Raw genomic sequence first — 27,389 nt, 5'->3', positions numbered from 1 at the left:
ATTAAACGGACTGGGCTCCAATATAAACTGAAGAACGCTTTTGTAGAAGTGAGACCGTAGAAAAAAATATTAATGACAGTTCCCCAAATAGAAGTTTGATTTAAAACTTCTATTGTGCGAAGTGATCTAGGTTTAATAGTCTTCGGCATGATTGATGCTTATAATTACAAAACCCGTCTTTCTCTCAGAGATCAGCACTCAACAGCACGGTTCCCTTTAACCACAATTCAACCGGGTGAGCTCTGTAAACAGCACCATGCTAAGCAGAGTATTCAACTTAGAAAAAAATATTAAAAAGCACAAATTAAAACCCTCTTGGAGGTTTACAGGGATGATTTTTTTTTTAAAACCAAACTGATCAACATCAATTAATTAGAATGACATGGTAGTAATTGAGCCCTCAGGCTGTCCCCGGTCAACCTCTTGTCCATCATTCTCAAAGTCAGTTTGAAATCACACTTGCTTGGTTTCCTTTCCAGACACTCCAGGACCTGGGCACAGATTCTTCCAGAAAGCAATCCCTCTTTCCTCAGAAACCTGGTTAGATTTGTTAAGTCTCGGTTAGAGTGTGTTTCATTGTCCAATTGATGCCGATAGGTTTATCTGGAAGCTGCAAAAGGATAAGGATTGTTTTTTGTTTTGTTTTGTTTTGTTTTCAAATTTGGCAGATTCTACTGGGATTACCTTCCAAATTCTAAGATTGGTTTTGAAAATTGTGGGTTGGCAGGAAAAGTAATGCACAATCTTCAGGTGTAGGTTTTATTTGTTTTGTTTTGGTGGATTTTTATACTATAGGTTTTGAGGTGACTTAGAATCCTAACTAATAAAAAGGGACTATGCAAATTGACCATTACACCATCACAAAGAAGCCCAGTGGAGGTGGGGTTTCCATAACACAAGATGGCTGCACTCACAGTGGAAGCTGAGTTTCTGTAACAAGCCTTAATGAGCAATCAGCAGGGACCTAAGGCTGCATGGTGCTGGGCTGGGGCAGGGCACCTGAGGCTGAGTCTTTCCCCCGTGCCTTATGGGGCTTGACAGGGGACCTCAGGCCATGCCCCTGTCCAGCAGGGCTTGATGGGGAACCTCAGCCCATGTACCCCACCCAGCAGGGCTTGATGGGAGATCTCAGGCCACACCCCCCACCTGGAGGGGTCTGATGCGGGATCTCATGCCATGTCCCCCACCCAGCAGTGCTTGAAGGGGAACCTGAGGCTGTGCCCCAATCAGTGGGGCTTGACAGGGGATCTCAGGCCATGGCCCCTATAATTATATTATAATTATATATATTAGCTTTCCTTAAGTGCCAAGATTTAAGCTGTTATTCTCTTCATTATAAAGAGGAGGGGAATGCTACAGATAAAGCTTTTAGAATCTGACCCAGAGCCCTTCCCCCCCCAATTATCCCTCTGATTTGTTTTCTATAAGATTTATTTTTTTGCATCTATCCTCCCATCCCCAAGACAGAGGGTACTTGTTCAGTTTTTAATAAATTATGATAACCTCTTAACTTGATTATATATTATACATTACTATACATTACAGTAGTACATACCGGAGATAGTTATTTATAAAGAATTTTGTAGATGCCTGTGGGAGGGGAAAAAGCTGCTCTGGAGAAAACTGCTCTAAGATGGTACATTTCTTGACAAAGAGCTGTGACAATTTAATGGAAAACATTTCTCAATGTATTTATTTACACATAAAATTTTACATCATTAAATTGCAGCCTATGGGACAAATTTGGAAAACAAATCCCTTATATTTAGGAAAAATTCAAATGTATTTCAACCCTTGAGAAAATTACTGATTGTATTATAATGAACTCATTATTTGCTTTGATATTGCCTTAGACTAAATTTCTTGCTTTATCTCACATGAATGTAGTTTTTCTCAAGTCATCCTAGATCCTATGGCAATTTTAAAAAGAATGAGAAAGAGTAAGAAACACTTATTGTTTTATTTTATTTTATTTTATTTTTTGGAATGTCAAAAGAAGATTCTTTTTCTCTTATCAACAGATAATTGATAAAATTTGGTCTGTTTCATGTTTCAAAATATTGGTCTTAAAGTTCCTGGTTTGACAAGTGCTGTGTGAAAAGGAGGAAAAAAATGACAACCCCGAAATAGAAAATCAGAGAGACAGAATCATGACTACTCATTGTCTCACCCTATTCAAACTTAGGCATATTGCTTCCAAATACTTAAAATACAATAAATTTATTTTTATAGGTATTGGGTTTGTCCTTTCAAACTATCTCTGAGCTACATTTAACCTGATGGTCAATTTTCTACCTCAAAAATGACAGAAAAATTGTCAAAATTTTTTACATTGTATGTCCATCTTTGGTTGGAACACTTCAACTGCTTGAATAAAACAATTGTAATTAGTTAAATTACTCAAGGATCTGAATCTTCAGTTATCCATTTACTAAAGATTTAAAAAATATATAACCCTGAGAACAGTATGATTTAAACCCCTTATATGTGCCCTTCTCTTCTGAGAAGCAGTATTTTTATTCATGTGCATATAAACTTCTCTGAATCTTAACTCAGAAAATGACAGGAGTATTTTCAGTCATTATTTTATTACATGAAGAACAAGGAATTTTAGGCTACTAAACCTATTCCAATATTGACCCTCATTACTCTATCACTCCATGGAGAACTTATGACAAATACATGACATGACCCTCTTTATCTCATAGTGGCAACTGTGGAATGGGGACTTTATTTATCTTTTTTACATCTTTATCTCAGGATATTTTTTCAATTGATTTGTAGAGAGAGAGAGAGAGTAGGAGGGGGAGGCAGGAGAGAGTGCAGGAAAAAAAAAAAAAAAATCAACCTGAGAAAGTCATTGCCTCTTGAGCTCCGGATCAGAGCCAGGGATTGAATCTGTAACCCTTTGGTTCACGGACTGATGCTCTAACAACTGAACTCCTGGCCAGGGTTCTGGGGACTTTGGGTGGGTTATATCTTAAGAACTCAGTATAAACTCCCGGCCACTCCATGTACCAGCCACCAGCCAGGACTACTAGAAGAGTTAGGTTGGTAGAAATGCTCTTAAGCCAAATTAAATAACATTTTTGAGATATCTGGCTCTATCTCATTTTAAATTATATTTCAAGACTTTTTGAACCTCTGACCTCACTTTATGCATGTTTTTGAGAAGAGACTAACAAACATCCTCTTCTATGTAAGTTTTATAGAACTTGCTCCATTTTCAGAATTTTTTTTCTTCTGTATCTGCTTTTGGCTTTGGTCAACTTTGAACCCAGTTCAGTAGTACCCTGCATTCCCAAGAACTACTATTCTCTTACCTTTCACTGTACAAATCATTATTGAAAGGTATATATTTTTATTAATATAAAGACATCATACAGCTTCCAAATTTCATTTAGAAACTCATGCTTAGACAGCTCTTCCTAAGTTCTCTCCAATATTTCACAGAACATGTCTTGCCATTCTTAGAAGGTCTATGAGAAGAGTTGGAGTAATAAAAATAAAGATACATTATTTTTTCAACTGCAAATTTCATTGGTCATATTATAATCACTTATTTATTTTTAATATATTTTATTGATTTTTTTTACAAAGAGGAAGAGAGAGGGATAGAGAGTTAGAAACATTGATGAGAGAGAATCATCGACCAGCTGCCTCTTGCACACCTCCTACTGGGGATGTGCCCGCAACCAAGGTATATGCCCTTGACCAGAATCGAACCCGGGACCCTTCAGTCCGCAGGCTGACGCTCTATCCACTGAGCCAAACTGGTTTCGGCATAATAATTTATTTTTTACTAGCCTTGAATGGACAGTTTTTCCTGTTTTCTTGCTACTGTCAGAAGGAATGCCTTAATATGAATCAATCTACAATTAACTTCATTGTATTTGATAATCTCTAAAATAGGTGAATTAATTTAGACCTATTTGTGGGCTACTTTTAAAAATGTATTTTTATTGATTTCAGAGTGATTAAGGGAGTGGGAGATAGAGATAGAAACAGGCTCCTGCATGACCCCTACTGGAAACCAAGTCCACAACCCAGGCATGTGCCCTGATCAGAAACCATGACCTTCTGGTTCAAAGATAGCCATTCAACCACTGAGCCACACTGGCCTGGCTATGGGTTACTTTTAGATATGTTGTGCAAATAATTCATCCTAGAAGATATTCCAATAAGTTTCTTATGTAGAACAATGATATAATTTCATTGATGAGAACTTTCTATGATTATTTTAAGCAACTGTTAAACCCTTTTTGAAAACTCCAAACTAAACCCTTTATGCCAAATCTTAAATCATCAGTGGTTAAGAATTGTTTTGTTGTTCTTGTTTTATTTGTTTAACTTTTACATAATCACATAAACATACTTTTAACATAACAAAGAAGGCACTGATCATGTGCTTGAATGCAATGATAATCTCAAATTATTATATAAATTTCTTAGTGCTCATTCCTGGTTTCTGTTCTTATGTCACTGTGAACTGGTAGCAGTTTGCAGATCACCAGGGGGTACATTTAGAATGCCATCGATGGAGGCTAGTGTCTATGATGTAAAACTGGGGAGTATACCGATAGGTTGTTCTTATAGCAAAATTGATTTATGTATTCAGAAAGATTTACCTCTCCCTAAAGAAAAACTTTTATCCCTGTTTTATAAAAAAATATTCATCAGGCTGTGGATTTTTTTTTCTTTTTAAAGGAGAGAGAGAAACATCAATGATGAGAATAATTGATCAGCTGCCTCCTGCATGCTCCCTACTGAGGATCAAGACCACAACCTGGACATGTGCCCTTGACCAGAATAAAACCTGAGACCCTTCAGTCTGCAGGCTGATGCTCTAGCCACTGAGCCAAACCAGCTAGGACTGGCTGTGGATTTTAAAAGAAAATACTTCAACACTGCCATTTACTAATTTATTCTACCTCTTATACTAGAGAACATTGTGCCTATAATCCAGGGCCTTGCCTTGGAATCCAACTCCTGTTGAAAGTCTGTATGGAAGAAATGTTTATATCCTATAGATCTTTTTTAGATACTCCAAGTTGTGGTTCAAGTGTCATTTGCTCATTCACTTTTGCATGTGTTGAGTCCAGTCATCATATCCCTGAGTGTGTGAATCACAGTGTCCTGACTTCCAGAAAAATCGTTTAACTGAAATATTTAAAATCATGCCCTGGCTTATATTTAGAGATGCTTTAAAATATTAATATCAAATGTAATATTACATTCTCTTAAGGGAATTTTGGGGGACATTTCCATTTAGTATTCTCTACTTGAAAATTCATGTGAAGGATCATATTCATTTCAAGTTTGTAGAAAAGGCCCTCTTTTACAAGTTATTTTTTTAAAGATCTAATGCATTTCACCTATGAACAAGAATGAGTTATCAATCTGGTCTGTCCAGGCTCAGATATTACTGGAGTGTTATTCATCTATTCATGCAACAATGAAGTATTAAATGCTAGTATATGCTAAGCATGGTACTAAGTTTGCTAATTCAGAGACAAGTAAACCTCTCAAATAGTAAAGACTCTCGTAGAAGAGCTAGGCATGAAGCCCAGTAATAAAATAAATAAATGTGAAATCAGATTATGATAAGTTCTCTAAAAGGAGTATACATTGTTATGGAAGTATATTTAATTGTTAGAGAGAAATGTGTTTGCATCTCTTTGACTGAATAAATCTTCTATTTCCTTGTTCTGTGCTACTAGCTAATGACAACAGTTTGATTTAATACAAGACACACTCATCAGCCCCCAGATGCTACCACTCCACAGGGTGTGCTGAGGGTCTCTGAAGAGAAGCAGTTGTTTGGGACAATGGTTCTTCGGGGAAATGGTGGGTGCACTGGTGGATTTAACAGACTTAGCTAATGTGGCTGTTTTTTGCTACACATGACTGTGGTGTTGCTAGAGTAGTCTGGGGATTGGTGGTGGGAGGCTAGCTAGGTAGGAACTTCAAACAGAATAATGAGGCCAAACTTGGTGATTCTCTCTGTGTGGGGCAAGGCCAGCACTCTTACAAAGCATGACTGCAAGGCCATTTCCCAGAGCTTAGAGATCCATACGGACATGGAATAGGTCTCGCTAGACTCAGGAACATTTTATCACAGGATAAGCTAACCTCATCCATAGTTGCAAACCACAAAGGCTGGGAGAAATGCTGATGGATCTCTTCTGCGGGCAGATTTGGAGTCTTGGATTATCACTATTGAATGTTGGCAGGCAGCACCAAGTTGGCTGCTAATAATTCATCCCATCTTCATCTTGTTGACAACAATTTTGTTAACCTTTTGCATTTATCCAGTTTCCTAGCCTTGGCTTGGAGAATGTTGAAGTCAGGTCTGCTGGATCCATGAAATCAAAGGTGGGAAAGGACTTTTATGCTGACACCAGGGTATTGAAGGTTATCCAAGATCTGAGGAATTAAATGCTAAGCAAAGACAAGTTCAGGGCAGAGCATCTGGCCGAGATAGTTGCTCCTCATTATGCCTCTCGCAGCTCGGGTTAGGGAGGTGTCATGGGGACCAGCACAGGCATAAAGACACCTGGGGCTCCTTCAAGGCTTATAGATTAACAAATGACAGATGACTAACCTAACCTCTAAAGGAAGTAAAAATCATAAATGTAAAGAAACTTTAATTCCTGCCTGGTTAAAATTAAATCATATGTTACAGTGGTTGATGATAAAAATCTTAGAGGGAATAACAGTGGGTTTGTACATATTCTCCAAATGATGACCACTGATTTGTTAGAGAATTGCCAGAGAAGCACAAAGGCCTTGTTCGGATGGAGTCCATATGGATTCTGCATCTATCATTATGGATTTGCATTCCTAAACCTTTTACCAAGAAGAGCAGAACCTCTCACCCTCATGTTCAGCTGCTGGCTATACAGGTTCTGTCAGTCTCCCTTAAAATGTTACCTTTGAACCGCAAAGTATGATTGCAAGCAAGGCTTATAAAATATATATGTTAGAAAATTGTATTTTCCCCCTGCATTTATAGACCATATTTGTCCTTCCTGATTGAATTTTCTCACTAACCTTGTGCTAATTAACCCATGGGCTATGACCTAATGATCTTGCCTTTATTTAACCTAACAATATAAAAACTGTGCAAATTTTCTTGTTGGTCAGAAGCATAGCTTGGACTATGGAGTCTTTTTCTGTTTTCTTACTGACCATGTAATAAAATGAATATGATGGCCTGTGGCTTAAATTGCTACTTTTCCATAATATCTACTCTCCTTTTCACATTAGGAATAGAATGCCAATGTTATTTAATGCAGCAGTGTGCCTAGCTAGCTAGGAATTATTCCTATTTTCTAAGTATCATGAAGGAGTCATGACTATTGTACACAACTTCTCTCTTAATAAACAGAGAATTGTATGGGTTAAACGTTGGAATCCTCCATGATTCCTGAGTTCCAAATAAATTCCGTGGAGCTGAACTAAACCACAAAAGAAAATCGTGAAGGGAAGAATATTGGACTTTAATATTTTATGACTTTACAAGGAGAAAGGATTTTTATTTGGCATTTTAATTTCTGTGCGGTAAAATGATAATGAAATATTGTTCATTATGTTCAAATTTAGGATAATGTTTCATTCTTATATTTGGAATATCATGGTCAATTGTGTGGCTAAGACATCTGTTACTTTTGGCCTGTTGGGTATCCATCCCTCCCCTTTGCTAATAAAACACCCTGATTGATTTTATTGAGCCATCCTTATCTAATCCTCAGGCCATGTGATTGTGAGTGATTGATGTGCTTACTCTCTGACTCCAGGGTGGAGGCAATTTCCCCGTCTTGGCTAAGGAGAGTCCCAGGATTATTGCTTCAGAGGTAGGTATGTGACAAGCCTTTAGGTCTCTAAGGTTCAGGATTGTTAAAGTGGAAGGATATACTCTCTGAGACAATATTTTACTCTTTTCAATGACATTAAAAGTGTCTGCCTGGGAATTGAACCAAAACAAAGGTATAAGTAAAGATGGAGAACAACCAAGTCCTGATCTCACACTTTGCAGCACCTGTTGAAGCTGTGCCACATCTGGATTTTTTTTAATTATGTGAAACCACACATTCCTTTCTCATCACTGTTTGGACTGGCATTCTGTTATTTGTAATAGACAAGTTCTATCACATAGTGCACATTTTATGAATTTTCTTGTGAACCATGTTGGACCATGTAGCTGGGCATGTAGTCTAGGGAGAGAATTTAATCTAGTAGTAAATGTGTTTTAGAGTTCATGTTTGATGTGTTTTCTGACCTAGTTCAGAGACTTCATGGGAAAAACTTTACTTCCTACTCCACTTGGCCTTGGAGGCTACAGAATGCTCTTCTCCTAAGAGAGGCACTATTTCCCTGGTTGAAACTTGACTTAGATTATACTGGATATAGATTACAATAAATAAAAATGAAAGGGTATGAGAGAGAGGTGGGGATGCTGGGTTCCCCTCAGGCCACATTCAGTGGCCTGACGGGAACCCACAATTCTGCCATTTTAAGCCCCTCCAGGGAAAAAAGAGCTACTGGTTTGATCAGTTGGTGTGCAGAGTAGATAGGCCACAGTGACTTGTGGGAGGAGTTACTTACTGTGCAATTAAACCCAGGGAAAGTCCAAGTACAGCCTCTCACCTCTCCCACTTCCTGGTTTCCTGCAGCTGGGTGGGTCTGTTTGGCTGTAGGCTCTTTCTGGGATATAGTACTTTCTATTGCTCTGTTTTCTCCTTTGTCCCTTTCTTAGTCATGCATGTTCTTAATACTTTAGATTCACAGAATTACTAGGTGGTTCTGCTTGGAGCATTGAGAGCATCTACTCCAGCTCAGACTTCATGAGTTCTGAGGTTATTAGTCAGGTGCTTGCACAACATGAATACAGAGGTCTTTTGATTAACATTTGACTATTATTATTTATGTGAATAAGGAATAGTGTATTTCTACAATACAAGTGGCATAAGTAAATGTGTACTTTTCCCGTATTGATTTTTAGAGAAAGAGGAAGGGAGAGAGAGAAACACTGATTTGTTTTTCCACTTACTTATGCATTCATTGGTTATTTCTTTCTTTTTTTTAAAAATATATTTTATTGATTTTTTACCAAGAGGAAGGGAGAGAGATAGAGAGCTAGAAACGTCAATGATGGAGAAACATCTACCAGATGCCTCTTGCACACCCCCTACTGGGAATGTGCCCGCAACCAATGCTCATGCCCTTGACCAGAATCGAACCTGGGACCTTTCAGTCCGCAGACCTACGCTCTACCACTGAGCCAAACCGGCTTCGGCCATTGGTTGATTCTTAAGTGAGAGAAAGAGGAAGGAAGAGAGAAAAACATTGATTTGTTTTTCCACTTATTTATGCATTCATTGGTTGATTCTGTCCAGGGACTGACTGAAAACCTTGACGTATTGGGACTACAACACACTAACCAACTGAGCTATCCTGCCATGGCTGTATTTTCTTTTTTTTATGTTATCTGTGAGGAAGCTGAAAGCCGAACAAATGGCTCAAAAACAAAAACTAACCTTTAATTGTTTAAGCTATTTATAGCTGAGTTTTGTTATCTTCAGCCTAATAAGATCCTAAAGGAAATATAATCTAATCCATGCTTAGATGATAGCACTGAAAATAGAATTAATGGTTATTTAAGTTTATACCTATTTATGGCACAATGTATAAACTCTTCAGGTGAAAAGGTTGGTTTTTTTTTTCTGTTTCTTAGCATCATATTCTAGATGAGTACTCAATGCATAGTAAACATTCAGCAAATATTTGTTAAATGTTTTATCTTCCCAATTTTCATAGACTATTTGGAGAGATTATCATATCTTTGCTAATCAGAATAAAAGATTTCTAGTGGTATGATTTATCTATGGTTTTAGTCATTAACTTACTTATTCAGCATGTTATAACAGCTTATCTGATTTAGCATGTTATTACAGTTTAGAATACATGAACTATAGATGAATAAAATCTTTTGTTACAAAATTTGTAGCTACTGCTAAACTATTATATAATAAAAGCAGTATTCAAAATGAAATATTAAACAGGCTGGGAGTGGTTTTTTTGTGTGTTTTTTTTAATCCTAAATGTGGTAAAATCAATAGGAATTCAAATCTATAATTTTGGATTTACAGTGGATCAGAAACTACTAACAGACCCAAACCAGTTTGCTGAACACATGTAAGTTAATGTTGGTGGAATGAAGAATATTTAACTTGGGGAAGATTATCCTTGGAGATAGAAAACAGGTAAGGAGAGAGTTTATAATGTGACATATTTGAAGTACTTTCTTGCTGGAGATAAATTTGATTTATTCAATGTAGTTTCAAAGGGACTAAAGAGAAAGAAGTTGGAGCAAAGTGTCGGAATTTCTGGTTGAGATACCGGAGCTGAACATGAGGGAAATGTTAGCAATGCACACTTTTCAAACGTAGATTTGCCTGACGTGTGAGACTCAGCTATGCAGACTGACAGTGAAGTGTCATGTAACCACCTGACAGGAGGCTAATGACAGAGTCTCCTGCTTGATTGATTCTCTGTTAAAATGCTTTCATTTAGAAGTTAAAATTTTGATAGATCCTTTTGTTTCTTTTCTTTTGGGATTTGGGGGTATCTTCTGAAATAAAGTGACAAGGTGATGGTAATTATGAGGTGTGGGCTTGTCAATCATATTATTTGTTCAGCTTGTTTTTTATTAGTGTAAAAGGGGTCTCTGGTGTTGCCCCTTCCGTATCTCAGGAGAACGGTGGATCTGATGCTGCCTGTGGGTTGGAGGAGGGTGGCTCTGTGGGCTTGTCTATTTCAGGTACTGTGTTGGCAACTATTTATAAGCAAACCTGAGCATGTTTTCTTTGTGAGAATCATTAAACCAGAGGTCACCGTATACCTGCCTGCATGATCATAGCATATTTTTAAACAGGCTAGCACTGTTTTGGACTTTTTAAAGTTTTAATGTTTTTGAAAGTGTAAATCAATGGTGGAAAAAAAGGGTGTTTGCCACAAGTGTCCCAGAACCTGTTGTAGTTCATCCTGTCACCAAATCATTGGGTTTTGCAATCCCTGGAAGCTGTTTTGACTTGCAGAGGTAAATCTGATTTATGCGCAATGCGGCTGAGGTAAGAGTTCTTGTGACTCATGTATTAGTATTCTTGGCCCTCGCTGTCTGGACCTAAGCCATGTTAGCCAGGTTTCAAGTGCTGGGTGCCCACATGTGCCGAGTAGCTACTATCTGTCAGAATTTCGGCCCAGACCTTTCAAGGGAGCCCCACACGAGTGACACATACGCTTCCAGCGGTTTCCCATGTAAATAAGTCATTTTAACTCTACTTCTTCTCGCTTTCCTCGGTATTGCTCTTGTTTTATATTTTTAAAAATTTTAAATGGTCTTTGTCTTTTATATTCTACCTGCCTCTTTTGCCAAAATAATTGACCCCCATTTTGAAAACTGTTGAGTCTTTTATATAAAAACTATAAAATAATTTAGTCTATTTGTTCATCACTATATTCCCCAAACCTAGAACAGTTCCCAACACATAATGAGAATTAAGAAGAATTGGTTAAAGCATTTGAGACCTTGCTTCCTGGCCACAGTCCTCAGTTTTGGCTCAAACAAATTTTCAAAAAGAAAATAAAAGAAGATTGGCTCAGGGAATGAGTAGATAAATAAACGAATCCTAGCCCCCAAATAAGCCACAATCAAAAGTGCTTCCAGCTCTGCCAGAATTCTTACCATTGTTTTGGGAGAGGAGTGACAGGAATAGAGAGGAAGGGACACCCAGACAATGTGGAGAAGGAGGAAAGGGAACTTTTTCTTTAGGAATATTATTTAAGTTTCATACTCTACACTGTTGGTGATTAGTTTCCTTTGTAAAATAATCCTATTCCTCCTGGTAACATATCTTTTAATCTCACTACCAAGAAATATTTGCCCTTTTCTTGATGCAGGCTAACTTACAAATCCTCTTTAATTTGAAAATTAAGTTGTCCAGGTATACTATCATTGTTGGTATCTTGCTGTTGTCCTATTATAAAGGACAAGCTTATGGAACATACCTGAAATATATACATCTTGAGGGCTTAGCCCAGTGTTTTAAACACAGCAGGCAGCCAATAGACATCATTGACTCAGCAGAGCCCAGCATTATTATAATCACATGGAATTGGCCCTCATGGGGCTTACAAGCAGAAGTATGGGGAGAATGAAAAATAACAAGCCACAACCACAATAAATAAAAATAATACTACATATTTTAGAAGAAGATCAATGTAATGGAAAAAGAGCAGGAAGAGGTATTGTGAGGGGGAAGAGACAGGTTGTGACTTCAGGTAGGCAATGGATGGAAAAAATTTTAGGCCATTCTGCTCCGATCTTATATATCGATAGTATATTATTTTTTTAAAATATATATTTTATTGATTTTTTTTTTTTTTTTTTTTTTTTTTTTTTTTTTTTACAGAGAGGAAGGGAGAGGAATAGAAAGTTAGAAACATCAGTGAGAGAGAAATATTGATTAGCCGCCTTCTGCACACCTCCTACTGGGGATGTTCCAGCAACCAAGGTACATGCCCTTGACTGGAATCGAACCTGGGACCCTTCAGTCCACAGGCTGATGCTCTATCCACTGAGCCAAACCTGTTTCGGCTATGGTATATTATTTTTAAAAAGAACGGTATAGCAGTAATGTACACACATTACTTACATGTACAAAATTCTGGAATTTTATATTTATAGTATTATTTGGCATTCCTTTAACTTGGATGAGACTGAATTGTTATAAATGAAAAGGTAATGATAGAGGGCTATGTAGCCAATTGGGAAAACATAATAAAGGAAAATATTATATGCCCTAGTTGGAAAATGATATAAGGAGCATGCCAACAAATTCTGGAATAACCTTTAGTTGGGAAAGGATATAAAAAAGCATGCCAACCAATTTTAAGCTGTTTAGTAAATTGATATTGCAAGTACCAGTTTTTATAAGCCAATAATAACAATAAACTAAAACTGATACGACTACAAAGTGAAATTATACTTGAAAAAAGCACATTAACATGTATCACCAAATTATAGAGATTTAGAAAATAGTAATGAAGAGCTCTAGCTGGTTTTGCTCAGTGAATAGAACCTTGGCCTATGGACTGAAGGGTGCCAGCTTTGATTCTGGTCAAGGGCATGCAATTCAGTTTTATGCTCAATATCCAGTAGTGGCCTTGCAGTAGGCAGCCAATCAATGATGTTCTCTATCATTGATGTTTCTATTGCTCAATCTCTCCCTTTCCTTTCATCTCTCTCTAAAAATTAAAATAAAAAAAAACAAAACAAAACAAAACAAAAAAAACATTAGCCGAAACCAGTTTGGCTCAGTGGATAGAGCGTCAGCCTGCAGACTGAAGGGTCCCAGGTTCGATTCCAGTCAAGGGCATGTACATTGTCTGCAGGCACATCCCCGGTAGGGGGTGTGCAGGAGGCGGCTGGTCGATGTTTCTCTCTCATTGATGTTTCTAGCTCTCTATCCCTCTCTCTTCCTCTCAGTAAAAGATCAATAAAATATATTTTAAAAATAAAAATAAAAAAAACATTAAAAAAGAGAAAATAGTAATGAAGAAATAGACATGCTAACTTAAAAATTACAGTTAAATATTAAATATTAAAGAGGGCTTTTCAGGTTATTAAAAACAAACCATAGGAGTTAGGAGCTGCCCAGATGTATCCTCATTCATAACCAGATAAAATTAACACTTTGGCTGTCCTAATATAATGTGGCTGTTTAATTGAGAATAACATAGAGTTAGAAAAAAGCGGCACAGTAAATAAATTATAATGATCTTTGAGCAAAAGTTGTGAATTTGGTCTCATTTCTAACATTAACAAGTGACCTCTCAAATTTGCTGCTGTAAATGAAATGGGCCAACTGCCCAGAAAGATAACTTCTAACTCTAGAACGATGTAATTCTGACCTGTCCAAATTTACCTCTAGATTATTTTAATTAATGGAAATAAACTCGGGTTTAGAGGACTGGACTGCTACTTAAAACCATGTGATCCCCATTATAAACCCAAAATCACACAGCTATTCATTAACACAGGTGTTCCTTTTATTTGGTTGCTTCTAGCAATCAGAACCTTCTCTTTCATTTCTTCTTTGTTTCCCCCCCAATATTGTAAATCCCGTGTAATTCTCTCTTTTTTTTCTTGTGGACACTATTACTGAGGTCCTCCCCCTCCCCCACCTTTGTCTGACTTCACCCAGCTCCCACCCTTTTCCCCTCTGGCCATCACCACACTGCTGTCTGTGTCTCATTTCTGATACCAATCTATTCTGTCATCATATTGGAAGGGCATAAAGCTAAAAGTTTTATGCCCTTCCCCCCCCCAATCAAATAGGTAGCACAGAAATAGTCATAATGCCCTCAATAGCAGAGATATTGGCAATAAATTAGTGGGATACAAAAATAAAGGCCATGGATATGACGACTTTAAATAAGTTCAGATCATGGTTACATTATTTTACCTTTAAGATTGAAGCTCAGAAGTGCTCTACTTCTAAGATGCCAGCATGGAAAGTTCTATGAATTTAATCCCCAGTGAAATGAGCAAAACTAGCGAAAACTGTAAAACATAATCCAATCATTTAAAGTTTCTGAAAATAGTCCTAAGGGCATACAAAAAATATAAAAAATAAAAATAAAAAACTTTTATTCCTCACACTCCACTAAAACACAAAAGGTAAGTGATCATCTGTGACATGTGAGCCACAACCTACTTCCTCTTTCTCCCCCATTCTAGTTCAGATTGATATAGAGACTTCACCTAGGACTGGGGGAAGGTAGGGGGAAGTAAGGCCAAGAAAATGGGGCTCCCTTGCGATTTAGTTCCCAATCAGAACAACTTACTGTAGTTCTTATTCCCTCCAACTACAAGTTGAAGGAGCCAAAAGACCAGAGACTATCTACAATCCTACTCCCCAAATGGTGGTTCAGAGATTTTGTTGGGGGGAAAGGCAATTTGTAGGGGAAAACAGCTCTGTAGCTCTTCCCAAAGGAACATATTTCATTCAAAACAGAGTGTTCAAGGATAAAGAAGCCCCTGAAAACAATAAGTTATCTTAGTTAAAAGCAACATTTTAAGCCATAGGTGAGTTAGTTCAACAGATAAAAAGATACACCTAAGAAGAGCCCTCTTAGGCACAGAAAAAATTCTCAGAAACAGTACCCTGGCAAAGAAGCTCACATTTAATTGGTTTAGACTGCTGAAAAAAAGATTGGGCTCAGTCTTGAGGACATTATCAAAAACAACATGATCATCAGCTGGTAATTAGAGAAGATTAATGGGTAGTGATACCGGAACCTGTGAGCGGGAATGAGCAGGAATTTTTCCCGAGATCTTGTCTCATGTCTCACGGAATGGAGCTGGGGACCAGAGGACCGGAGGTATTTAAACAAGGCAGGAGTTCATTGCAAACAAACACAGACTCCCTGTTTGGGAGGGGCATTCGAATGGGTTGCCTCCTGGAGCACTCTACTCTTCCCCTCGGACCTACTCTTTGTCTGTCTGTGCAGTTGGCCAATTGGTTCCTGGCCTTTTTGCAACATTGTTTTCTTTCACTTGCAAGAAAAGCATCCTTACTTCAAAACACCCTGTTTTTCTGCTACCCACTCTGGTTTTCTACAAAACACATTTGTTTGTTTGTTTCAGCTAGCTCCAGGATCCCTCCTTCCACCCCTTACCCTTTCTTCCCAATTCTGCTTTAACTCCTCTCAGTAGGATTTAATACCAAGTGAAGCAAGCAGTTTACCAAGGAGATCAGGGAAAGAGACGGTGTTAGTTTTAACTAAGGGACTTTCTTAGATCTAAGGTTATTCCAGGGTGAAGCTGTCCCCCTTAAGGCTGCACCCAAGGAGGGATAACAAAAGTGGAGATAGATTTCACTAAAGGAGCTGAAGTCACCAAAATATAAATAATCCTATATAATAAAACCCTAAAATGCGAATTGACTGAAAGGCAGAACAACTGGTCACTGTGACACACACTGACCACCAGGGGGCAGATGCTCAACTCAGGAGCTTCCCCCTAGTAGTCAGTGTGCTCCCACAGCTGGAGCACTGCTCAGCCAGAAGCAGGCTCACAGCTGGTGAGTGCAGTGGTGGTGCCAGAAGCCTCTCCTACCTCCATGGTAGCACTAAGGTGGGGCGAGCCATTGGCAAGGAGTGAGATGGCAGATGGTTAGGAGAGAGGGATCCCAGATTGCGAGAGGGCACAGGCCAGGCTGAAGGGTCTCCTCCCCTCTCCCCCATGAATTCCATGCATCGGGCTCTAGTAAAACAATAAAAACAGACCCGTGGGAGAGGGATGGGAATCCATATCCAGAGTTGCTACAATATATTGTATTACCTACAACATCCAGTTTTCAACAAGAATTATGAGACAAGCAAAGAAATAGAAAAGTATGACCCAATACAGGGGGGAAAATAACAGGAAACAGAAATGGCCTGTGAGAGGGACTAAGTGTCAGCTTAAAGACTTCAAAGTTGCCGTTATTGATATATGCAAAGAATAAAAGAAACTATGCTTAAAGAAAGGGCAGTTATGGAGACAATGTCTCAACAATGAGACAACCAATAAAGTGATAGAAAGTATAAGAAAATAAAACAACATCTGGAGTTAAAAACTCCAACACATAAAATGAGTAATTCAATAGAAGGGTCCAATAGTATCTTTAAATTAGAGAAATAAACAATCTTAACTTTATGATAGATTGATAGGGATAATGAATCCCCCCCCCCCCAAAAAAAAAAAAAGAGAAAAAGAAAAGAATGAAAATAAATGAGCAAAACATAATTAGATAGAATGGACAAATTTTTAAAAACACACAAACTACCCAAACTGACTTGTGTACCTAGCAACCTCACATTAAGTAACGAGTATATAGACTGAATTAACAGTCATTATGTGAAGACTAGTAGCCCTGCACATGAATTCCTGTGCCAGTAGCTTCCTGCCACTTGCCTCAGCTGGTCATCCACCCACCCATCCACTGCTGCTGGTAGCTCCCACTGCTCATAGCTTGCTGCCCCACCCACCTGGAGCTCTCCCTGCCCCTCCCCCATAGTTTTCCACCTCTTCTTGCTTGCTGCCCTGCCCCCACCTATAGTTCTCCACCCCCTGCTTGTAGCTCACTGCCCTTCCTTCCTGCTGATCTGTGATCTGGTCTTTGAATGCAGTTGGTCATTATACCTCAGGGCGTAACAAATAATTAGCTTATTCCCCTCCTATTATATAGGATATCCTATTTCCTATATTCACTGTAGGGTGAAGGAGTCTGTGTTTCTATCAGATAAAGTGAACTATATTATTTATCTGCTTGTTATTAACAAACTTATTACTGCTTCCTTCTAGTAAAAATATGAAAGAAAATGAGTTCTATTGTATTTTGCCCTAGTAGTTGACTTGGAGAAGAAATTTACAGAGTATTCATTATGGTACTTCTGCTTTGATATTTACTCATATCAATTATTTTCTTTTTAAAAAGATATATTTTATTGATCTTTTACAGAGAGGAAGAGAGATGTTTCTCTCTCACTGATGTTTCTAACTCTCTAGCCCTCTATCAGCTGCCTCTTGCACATCCCTTTCTGGGGATGTGCTTGTAACCAAGGTACATGCCCTCGACTGGAATCAAACTTGGAACCTTTCACTCTGCAGGCTGACGCTCTATCCACTAAGCCAAACCAGTTTTGGCATCAATTATTTTCTTGAAACTTCATGTTTGTTTTAAGACACAGCTTAAATGGTTTACCTTGTAAATTATTCAAAAATATTTAAGAAAAATAACACCAATAATGTAGACATTCTTTCAGAGAATAGAAAAATATGAAAGTTCTCTACCTGATTTGTGGAGTCAGTACAACTTTGTTACCAAACTGACAAAAATAGTTTATGAAAGAAAAATCACCAATAAACACTAATGAAAAAATAAATAAATAAAATATTTTGTAATAGGATCTAGAACTATATAAAATGTATACTATATCATGACTAAGTTTTATGGAAATTAGTAAAATAATATAAGTATATATTTTAAATGTATTTTTATTGATTTTAGAAAGGAAGGGAGAGGAGAGAGAAAGGGAACATCAATGATGAAAGAGAAACATTGATTGGCTGCCTCCTGCACATTTTCTACTGGTGATGTGCCTGCAATCCCAGCATGTACCTTGACCAGGAACCGTGATCTCCGTGATCTCCTGGTTTTTTAGGACCACGCTCAAGCACAGCACCACACCGGCCTGGCTAGAAATATATTTTCTACTTTCAAAATGAGCAGAAGAGAAATAACAGAAAACAGTGCAAGGAATCTTTGAAGACTACCAAAGACTGTCAGGGTAGAGAGACTGCAAATTGGCCTTGACTTCAGAGGTCAGACAGGGTCATTTGCATATTTGTTCTCATCTTCTGTCACAGAGGGCCTGAGGCCTGAAAACTGCTTTCCTGAGATTTCTTTGGCGGCTGGCTTCTTAAGACTCTGACAGTGGGAGGTAATAGCAGGTGATTAGAATGCAAGAGGATGGCAAAAGCCCAAACCCACACCTTCTATTGGTTGTGGAAGCCTGTGTAGAGTCTTCATCAGAGCCTTCCCCAGCCGGCCCAGGGTGATGCTGAGCACCTGGGGCCCTGCTCGCTCTGGCAGGCGGTTTCCAGCAACAGCAGCAGGTTTTCTGAGTTATACGTAAAGCAGCAAAGTAGTTGAGCTTCAGCAGCGCTGGTAGCATGGTGCTCTCTCTGTCTGTCCCAGTGATAGTTTCTGGGAACTTTGGAACCCAGGACTCCTGCACTAGCAACAGAACGGCCTGGGATTCCTGCAAGGCAGCCGCAGCAAGGAGTGGTCCCAGTACTAGCTGCAGTGGACTGCTCCCGCGTGGACTACCCCAGCTCCAGCCGGCACTGACCCTCCCAGGTAACACCATTTTACCTTCTCCTTTGGCCTGGGATGGCGGCTAACTGCAGATACTGACCTTTGAGGAAACTTTTCTTTTCCCTTCCGCCTACTTCAGACCTTCCAACTTGGTTGTAGCTTATCTCGAGACTATATTAAATTCCTCCCATTGAAATATCAGTTGAATTTTTGTTTTCTTCTGAGTGGACAATAATACTGGCTACATGATGGAAGTACAATCCTGCAGAACCCAAACCAGTTTTTCCTTTGTCTTTTCTCCCACATTTATTCATATTTAATTTTAGTGTTATGTATTTTTAAATATCACATGTATCGGATAAATCCTCTAACTCTGTTCCCCAAAGTGTGGTATGCCTACCCCCAGGGGTACGGGAAGAGTTTGGTGGGGGTACGCGTTGCGCCGGAGTTTGGTGGGAATATGCACTGCACCATGCTTAGCTGCGCCTAATTCTACGTTCTCATGAGTACGAAGGGTACTCAGTGTTACGAAAATTATAAAAGGGGTACACATGTGTCAAAAGTTTGGGAAACACTCCAGTAATACATGTTATGCAAATAAGTGAATAAACAATTGCATGCTAATGTATATCTCAAATAGAAATGAGGTTAAATCAAGAAAAAATGTTCTTATAATTTAAGATATACCAAATAGTTATGGAATTTAATACATGAAGTATAAATAATAGCATGATAGTAATCATATAACAAATAAATACATCTTTCTTTTTCCTGAAAGTTCTTTTCTTTTGGCATATAGAAAAGAAAATATGATTATATTTTAGAGTAGGAATCTCTTTTAATATTGTTTATTAGAATCCAGGTTTCAAATTCTGAATTTTTTTGTTGTCATAATGATCCTACTAATAAGTATTGCATTTCTAGATTATGTTGGTATTATAATAGTTTATTTTCCATTGAGTTTCAAGGATCATGATGTGATATATTATGTGTATTTGAGTTGTTCAGATAGTTACAGAGAGAAACAATACATAATTTTAGCCATAGAAAAAACTTTTATGAATATTAGCTTTCATGAAACATGTGGCAAGAGAAATACACCTGGTGGAGACATGACAGAATAGTATGTACTTCTCTAGTTTTGTGCATTCCGGTGCAATTCTTTATCTAGGAAAGTTCTCTGTATCCAGAAATAATAGATAATTGTATAACAAAGGCCTTTTAATCTAGAATTTTGAGGGTGACTGAGAGATGATTGAAATTTCACTCAGAATTACAAATTTTACTACACATGAAATTAGCCATTGGCAAATGTACTTTGTATATATATCTTATATCGATAATGGTTTGAAATGGGATTTCATTTTATTTACTTCCTTGCATGTGGCTGATCATCTATTAGTATTGCACTGATTGTCTTTAGATGGCCAAGCATAGAGGGCAAAGATTGTGTATACATTGGATGCAAACTGTCTGGCTTCAGTTTCTGGTTCTGTCCCTAACTGTGGTCTTGGGTGAGGTTTAGTAATGTCATTTGCTAAATGTTATGAGTGTAAAATGGAAAAAACACACGTACTTAGCAAGATATCTGCTACAGCCTTGGTGCATTACCATATTAGGATTATTGTTGCAGCTGAATGGCAGAGGGCGAACTAGTCAAGGGCAATTCTTCTCACTTTAAAATGGGCTCTTGAAGTTCACTTCATAATCACACACACACAAATAAAAACACAAAAAGTTTCAAAATTCTAAAAAATTGTAAGCACAAGGCACAAAAGTGTGGAGGATTGAACATAAGGTTTTTATTACAAACTGTGACATAGGAAGGAGGACTTGAATCAGGTGAAAAAGTCCCTCCTCAGGGAGGGGAAAGCATTGGAGCCAGAGAGATGAGAGTGCTTGGAGGCCCCGCAGGGGAGCCTGCTTTCATATCATAGCTTCTGTAATTTCTGGAGGAGAGAGCATGCTCTACACTCACAGTTTCAAGGCAAGGCTTCCTAATGCTCCTCAAATGGGATGACCGAGGATTTTATAGGAAGGGTTTGCCTTTTCTGGCAGAAAGAGGGCTTGAGAGAACATCTTGCTGTGTTTCAGAGTTTTGCAAGATCTGGTGTGGAGAACAATCAGAGTTGCTTCATGCCCCAATAGGGAATGTGGAATTGCAAAAACAGATTGGTTGATCCTAGGAGGCATGGAGTGTTGAGATAAGGAGTAAGGACAGTGCTGGACATGGAGGCCAGGCTAGAGGCCTGACTGAGCAAGGTTGCTTCATTGTATGCAGAAGCCAGATGGGAACATTAACATCAGCTGTGGATACAGAGAACAAAGGTGGTCACAAAAGATTAACAGGATAATTCCGATGTCCCCTCTGTGTCTGCTTCTAATGCGTGTTCTGTCTCTTCAAAGTGTGTGTTTGCCTTGCCGTATGTCTTGTAATTTACTTTTTTGGTAGCCAAACTAGATGTAGCAGGTATAAAGGAATCACACTTATAGGCCTTTAGTAATGTGGGAGAGGAGAAGCATGCTAGCCCTTTGAGTAGGTCTCGGGCTCTTTCTGAGCCTTGGCCCCTGGATGATGAGCTTCATGTGCTTCTCAGTTTCACCCCCTCTCTGCACGCCCCTCAGGTGGCACCAGATGGCTAGAGTGGGCTGGAGTTGGGTAATTTCCCTTCCCCTCAAGTCAATTAAACTGAGAAAGCCCAGCAGATTAGGATCTGGTTAAATAGCTTCTCCTGAGGGCAGGCCTTCTTAATGAGAATGGAGTGCCCTGCTGTCTTTCAAGGTAGCTCCTTGTCTCAAGAAGCAGGAGGGGATGTTTCTCAGATCTTCACTGTGAGAACCTGGTCGAGTTCCAGAAGGTCAAACTCACAGGAGTGTGGGGTTCCACCAACGACTGGGTCCCTAGAGATTTTCTCTCAAATGTGGCCACACCGAGCCTCCTGCAATTCATCAGCTACAATTTATGTTTTCATACCCAGCAATTGCTCCTACAGAGATTTCAGCTCCTGGGTTTCTGTTCTGTAAGTAGTGAATCTGTAGTCATCTGTCAGTGAATTTTGTGGCAGTATTTTGCTCAAAGAAGAATTGTTGATTTTTAGTTTGTTCAGCTTTTCATTTTTTGTCAGGACAGAATGGCACTCCCATACCTCTTACATGCGAAACTATAAGTCTGCATTACATTTTTTTAAAGCCTCACCTGAGGATATGATTATTGATTTTGAGAGAGGAGAGAGAGAGAGAGAGAGAGAGAGAGAGAAACATCGATTTGAGAGAGAAACATCGATTGGTTGCCTCCCATACTCTCCACTACTGGAAATTGAACCTGAAACCTAGGTTTATGCCCTGACCAGCACTCGAACCCACAACTTTTTTGTGTATGGGATCACATTTTAACAAACGGAGCCACACCAGCCAGGAATGCATTACATTTTCTTAAAAGGAGTTTATTTATTTAAAAAATTATCTACTATGTTACTATAAACAATGTATATTTTTTCAAACCTGTCCAATGTCTGGATTCTCATATTTTCGTCTGCATTTATTCTGCTGTGATATGCTATTTTGGTTGATGTATATGAAGAAAGTCTAGACTCCTTTGGCAGATGTTTAAAAGGATTTAAGCCTTTAAAACTTCAATAGTCTTTTCAGATAATTGTGGATATTCTTCTTTGGTATTACATGGAAACTTGACATGTGATCATTTCTTTTGTTTCTAAGTTTTTATTAAATTTATTGGGGTGACATTGGTTAATAAAATTATATAGGTGTCATGTGTACATTTCTGTAATACATCATTTATATATTGCATTGAGAGCCCACCACCCAAAGATAAATCTTCCTTTATCATATCTTTGACCTCCTTTACTACCTGCCTTCTCTTCCCTCTGGTAACCACAACACTGTTGTCCGTGTCTGAGTTTTTGTTTATTTGTTGCTTTCAGTTCTGTAGCCCACGTTACATTTAAAAAAGGAAGTTCAGAGAACAAGTTGACTGCAGTGGGGAGAAATGCAGAAAATTATGTTTCTGTGCATCTGAGCCTTAATGGATACATTTCAAAGTTATTATAAACAAACATTACAAACACTGTGAACACATACTTGCACACCATCCACACTAAGACAAGAGCCTTGGAGGGAAAGGAGAGGACACCTCCTCCATCTGCTTTGTCTCTGCAGGAGTGACATGAGCCCGGAGACAGTGTCTCCCCACAGGCTGTGTGGGGCTGAGCTATTCATTTCAAAACCTTACTTGATAAATTCGTAGTCATCACACCTGCCGACCTTTGGTATTCCTGCCTGTGTGGTGCTTATATTTGTGCTGTTTCCCTCAGTTTTGTTCTCTTGCCGTTATCCTTTAGTCCTGAGGGTGTTTCTCCGAGTGCCTGGGTCCTGCAGCTCTCTGTCTGAAGCCAGCAGCCTAAAACCCCACCTCTCCCCCTCTGCTTCTGTATCTGTCCTGTTAGGCAATCAGCATTCTGGGTGATGCATCTGTGGGAAGCTCACTGTAAATCACCTTTGTCAGGCTGAGTCTCTTTGTACTTAAGAGCTGAACTGAAAGGTGATTCCTCATTGCAGGGCAAGATAGCATTTTCTATTTCAACATTAAATGTTCCTTTGCCAGCAGCGGCTAGAAGATGTTGCCCCTTAAACATTTTCCATCCAATAGTCTGTAGGCAACCAGAGTTCATATGTCTACAACTGAAATCTAGCATCAAAATAGTGATACTTTTCACTATGAAGATGGAAATGCTGTCTTGTGGTGTTTGTTCCAGACAAACTAAATATTTCACGATAAAAGAAATCTATTGCTTGTTATTGTATCCAATGTTCAATAGTTTTAAGTGGATTTGAAAGAAATCAAGTGTAAGTCACTGTGATTATCTTCCTTCAATGAGAAAAATTAACTTCTTCAAAGGAGCCCAAATGTTAAGTTTCATACACCAGTGTTGATTACCTTTTTGCAAGCAGTTAGAATGTTATTTTCTGAGCTGCAGAGCAATTAATGGATAGAACTGCAGGAAATATTTAATTGAGTATTGATTTAAGGCCAAGCTGTTGTTTGGTCAAGGTCCATTAATTATAATGCAATGCCTCAGCCAGAGTGTAATTTTTCTACACCATTTCTGATTTTCAAACGTTGTAATAGCAACCCTCAAATAATCCATCCAGGGAGCCTTGGCCTTTTTCTATTAACTTTTTAAAGTTTCGACTGAATTTTTAACACACCCAGAAGACGTCTAGCTTGTGATAGTATCTTCAAAGTCTGCTGCGTTTTGAATACGTTTAAGATTAAATTCTCCCATTGACATATTGTCAATTAGTCAATAAATTCATTCATACAAGTTTAATATAGGGTAATATTATTAATGGCATGATTTACTGAGGAAGGCTGTGCCTTATACTTCCCTGGAGTTCTGTAGGCAAAGAATAGATTCTCATCTGCTTGGGATGGTACTGAATGCTTAAGTACTGCTGCATGCCTTCTTGAAGGGCAGAGGACGGAAAATTCCTTTCAAGGGCTCATCCGTCATACTATCCTGTGACTGATTAGTCCCTTTATAATGTCAGAAATATAAGTTTGTAATTTTTAAAATAGCCATCTGGCCACTTTTGGATTTGGTGTATTATAAATTCTAGCCTAGCTGTGTTCAAAATGATGAATCAAATGCATCAGTGAAATCCTGGTGGTACACAGAGATGAACAAAACACAGTTGGAGTAGCTGACTTTGTGCACACTACAGCCTATTTTGAACACAAACAGTGCAGAAATAACGAAACCATATGGCAATCTGTAATGCATGCTGTAATAAAGAATGACTTTCTGGTTAAATCTGTTGACAAAACTTTCCAAAATTAGCAGCCATCTCATTTTCCTTGTCCTCCTCACATGTCTTTACCTTTCTCCCCAGTCACTCGTAGAGCTAAATCCCTTTAATATCATGTCTCATCAACATTACCCAACAGTTGCTGCAAAGGATGCAGCGGTGTACAAGTTTCGATCTCTTCAATCTCATTCTGCCATCTTAATATACGAGACTGAGACTCGCTGTTTGTTTCTGCCGTCCGGCTTGGGAATTCGCTGTAGTCCCAGCAGCAATTTCAAGTCTGGCACCTGGTGTGCTCGCTCTGAAATGTGGAGCAGCTCCTCTGTGTCAGCTCCCCGGAGAGCTAGCACATTGGAGAGCGAGCATGGAACACTGGCGGCTGGGGGCTCCCGGCCTGAATGTAAAACACTTCGATGGATTCAAGGCTCCGGTGCATTTTAACTATCCATCCAGGAGCCAGGGCGTAATTGGCTGAATCAGTCAGAAAGGAGGTGTTCAGGACTCCCCATGCAGATCTGGAATACCTTTCATTTGCTCTGCATCTTCACAAAGAGGTGGTGTGAGGAATGTGAGGAGGCGGAATGCAGATTTATTTCCATGCCAGATCAAACAAGTCAAATTAAATTTATTGATTAATTAATTTATGTGCTGGTAAAACAGCAGTAAAAATTATTTCACATCCTAATACCTATATTCATTTAGGTCACCGATCAGTCCATGTTAGGAGGTGGAGCTATGTGGGAATATGTGTACTCTTAATGGAAAGGGTTTTATATAAAACATATTCACACAAAGAAATACTAAATCTGAATGGCATTTAGCACTTGCAGAATTGTCAGTTCACTTAGCTTTTTCCCCCCTTTATGCTTCAATACTTACCCGATTGGACTTTATTTGCAACAGATGCTGAAAAAAATTCAAATGTTTCTGAGTATTATGTTTATGTGAAGCAACTTGGTACTCCAAGAATGTTATGATTTTTTTTCTTAAATGCTTAATATATCAGTTTCAATAGAATAGTGCCTTTTATTTTTGTTTCAAAATATTTTCACTATGAACACAAAGAACTCGTGAAAATATAGCAATATTGGAGCAGCGAAGGAATTCTGGACTCGAGAGTCCTGGAAATAGTAATTCTGGCCTCCCCTCCAACCTGCCAGGGATTCTGCAGTGTTTGAGGGCACAGACTGCATCTAGAATACCCTATTTCAAAGCTCAGCATACCACTTTTTTATTTTTTTAAGTTTATTGATTAATTAATTTATGTGTCCTTATTCCCCCATGACCCCCCATGACCCCCCACTCATGGCCTTAACCCCGTTATCTATGTCCATTGAGCATACCACTTTTTTTTTTTTTGAAACCATAGGTAAATAACTCAAGACAGTCTATATAAGTCTTTGTTCTTGACGCAGTTGAAGCAGTGTCCAATGTCAGCAATTATTATGATGGTGACTTTGTTACTATTTCATCTGATGTCTAACTCTCTTTTGTAGCCTTTAAAATGACCTTTCTGAAAATGATGTTTGCCCCTTATTCCACCTCTGATCCCTGGTGTTCTTGTCTACTGTCCAGGCTTCTCTGACAGCCATGCTGATGGGAACCACATTGCTAACATTCAGTTCCAGTTCCGCTGTCCCTCTCTTATTCCCTCTGCACTCCCCATCATTTTTAATTTCTGAAATTTCTAGCTGGGGGAAAGGATGTCCCTATTCTCCAGACGCCTTAATTCAGGCCTACTTTTCTCAATTTTTTTTTTAATAATACCTTGATATTAAAATAATACTTATTAGTCTTTTCTCTTCTCTTGTAGCTAAAAGATTCCCTCAGAATCAGTTGGAAAACAATAAATGTGGGTGCCAGGGAAGCTATATTCACCAGCGCCTCTTACTGCACTTGGAGTCAGTCAACCAGTGGCCCAGGCCAGACCAACCACCATCTTCCACCGTCTTCGACGACAGGTATGTTTGCTGATCATCAGATGGCATCTTTAGATTTAATAGAATGTCTCTCCCAAACCTCTTATTTGAAGTTCATAATTTTGATGTTTTAAGCTCTGCTAGATCTTGTCTTAATTTCTGTAAATTGCTACTTGATTCTTTTAAAGGGGAAAGAGTAGAAATAAGGGCAGATTAAAAGCCCAGACAAACACGTGCCTATAACAGCTATTCCAAGTGAAGACGTCTTGGAGCTTTGAGTTTTGAGCTAAAGCACATGGCTCTGACTGTGTTAAGAAAACCCAGTTGTGACATGGCAAAGGGAAACAACCTGAGGGCCCAGTGAGGTGTTTTACACGATCGTTTTGTTCAACTGACCCCTGTTCCGTTGACTTGAGGTTGGAAATAGTTCAGGAGGATAACACAATATAAGAAATTATAGTGACTTCCCTTTCAACATTTCCTTAGTTTCTCGGTGGAAGACTTGCGCTTTTGACTATTCATGACTCATTTTGGAAAGACATGTGAGTGTGAGTCTAGTTAGTGACCAGAGGAATATGTTTGTTTATTTATTTATTTAATAACAGAAATCCAAGGGAGTAGATTAAGGGAAGAATTCTTTACTCTGTTGTGAGAGACTTCAGAGAAAAAAAATAATGCTCCCCACTGAATGAATTGATTGGATCATCATAGGGAA

At 38.6% G+C, this 27,389-nt stretch overlaps 1 protein-coding gene and 1 long non-coding RNA gene across 2 annotated transcripts in view; both read left to right on the top strand.

Annotated features, from left to right (window-relative positions):
* The window catches only part of SLC7A11 (solute carrier family 7 member 11), a 156,701-nt gene extending 129,957 nt beyond the window's left edge, over positions 1-26,744 (top strand). Inside the window, exon 13 of the mRNA XM_045576780.1 lies at positions 26,569-26,744. Within this exon, the coding sequence (XP_045432736.1) occupies positions 26,569-26,729 (161 nt within the window). The 3' untranslated portion in view covers positions 26,730-26,744. The remainder of the gene's footprint in view (positions 1-26,568) is intronic.
* Positions 17,225-19,220, top strand: LOC123651794. The gene is made up of 3 exons (XR_006740718.1): positions 17,225-17,496; positions 18,479-18,562; positions 18,810-19,220. It is a non-coding gene; the product is annotated as an uncharacterized LOC123651794 (long non-coding RNA).
* Positions 26,745-27,389: the final 645 nt, after the last annotated feature.

Source organism: Pipistrellus kuhlii, unplaced genomic scaffold (genome assembly GCF_014108245.1).
Source record: "Pipistrellus kuhlii isolate mPipKuh1 unplaced genomic scaffold, mPipKuh1.p scaffold_m20_p_8, whole genome shotgun sequence".
NCBI classification, from domain to species: Eukaryota; Metazoa; Chordata; class Mammalia; order Chiroptera; family Vespertilionidae; genus Pipistrellus; species Pipistrellus kuhlii.
This window is presented reverse-complemented; position numbering and strand designations above follow the sequence as displayed.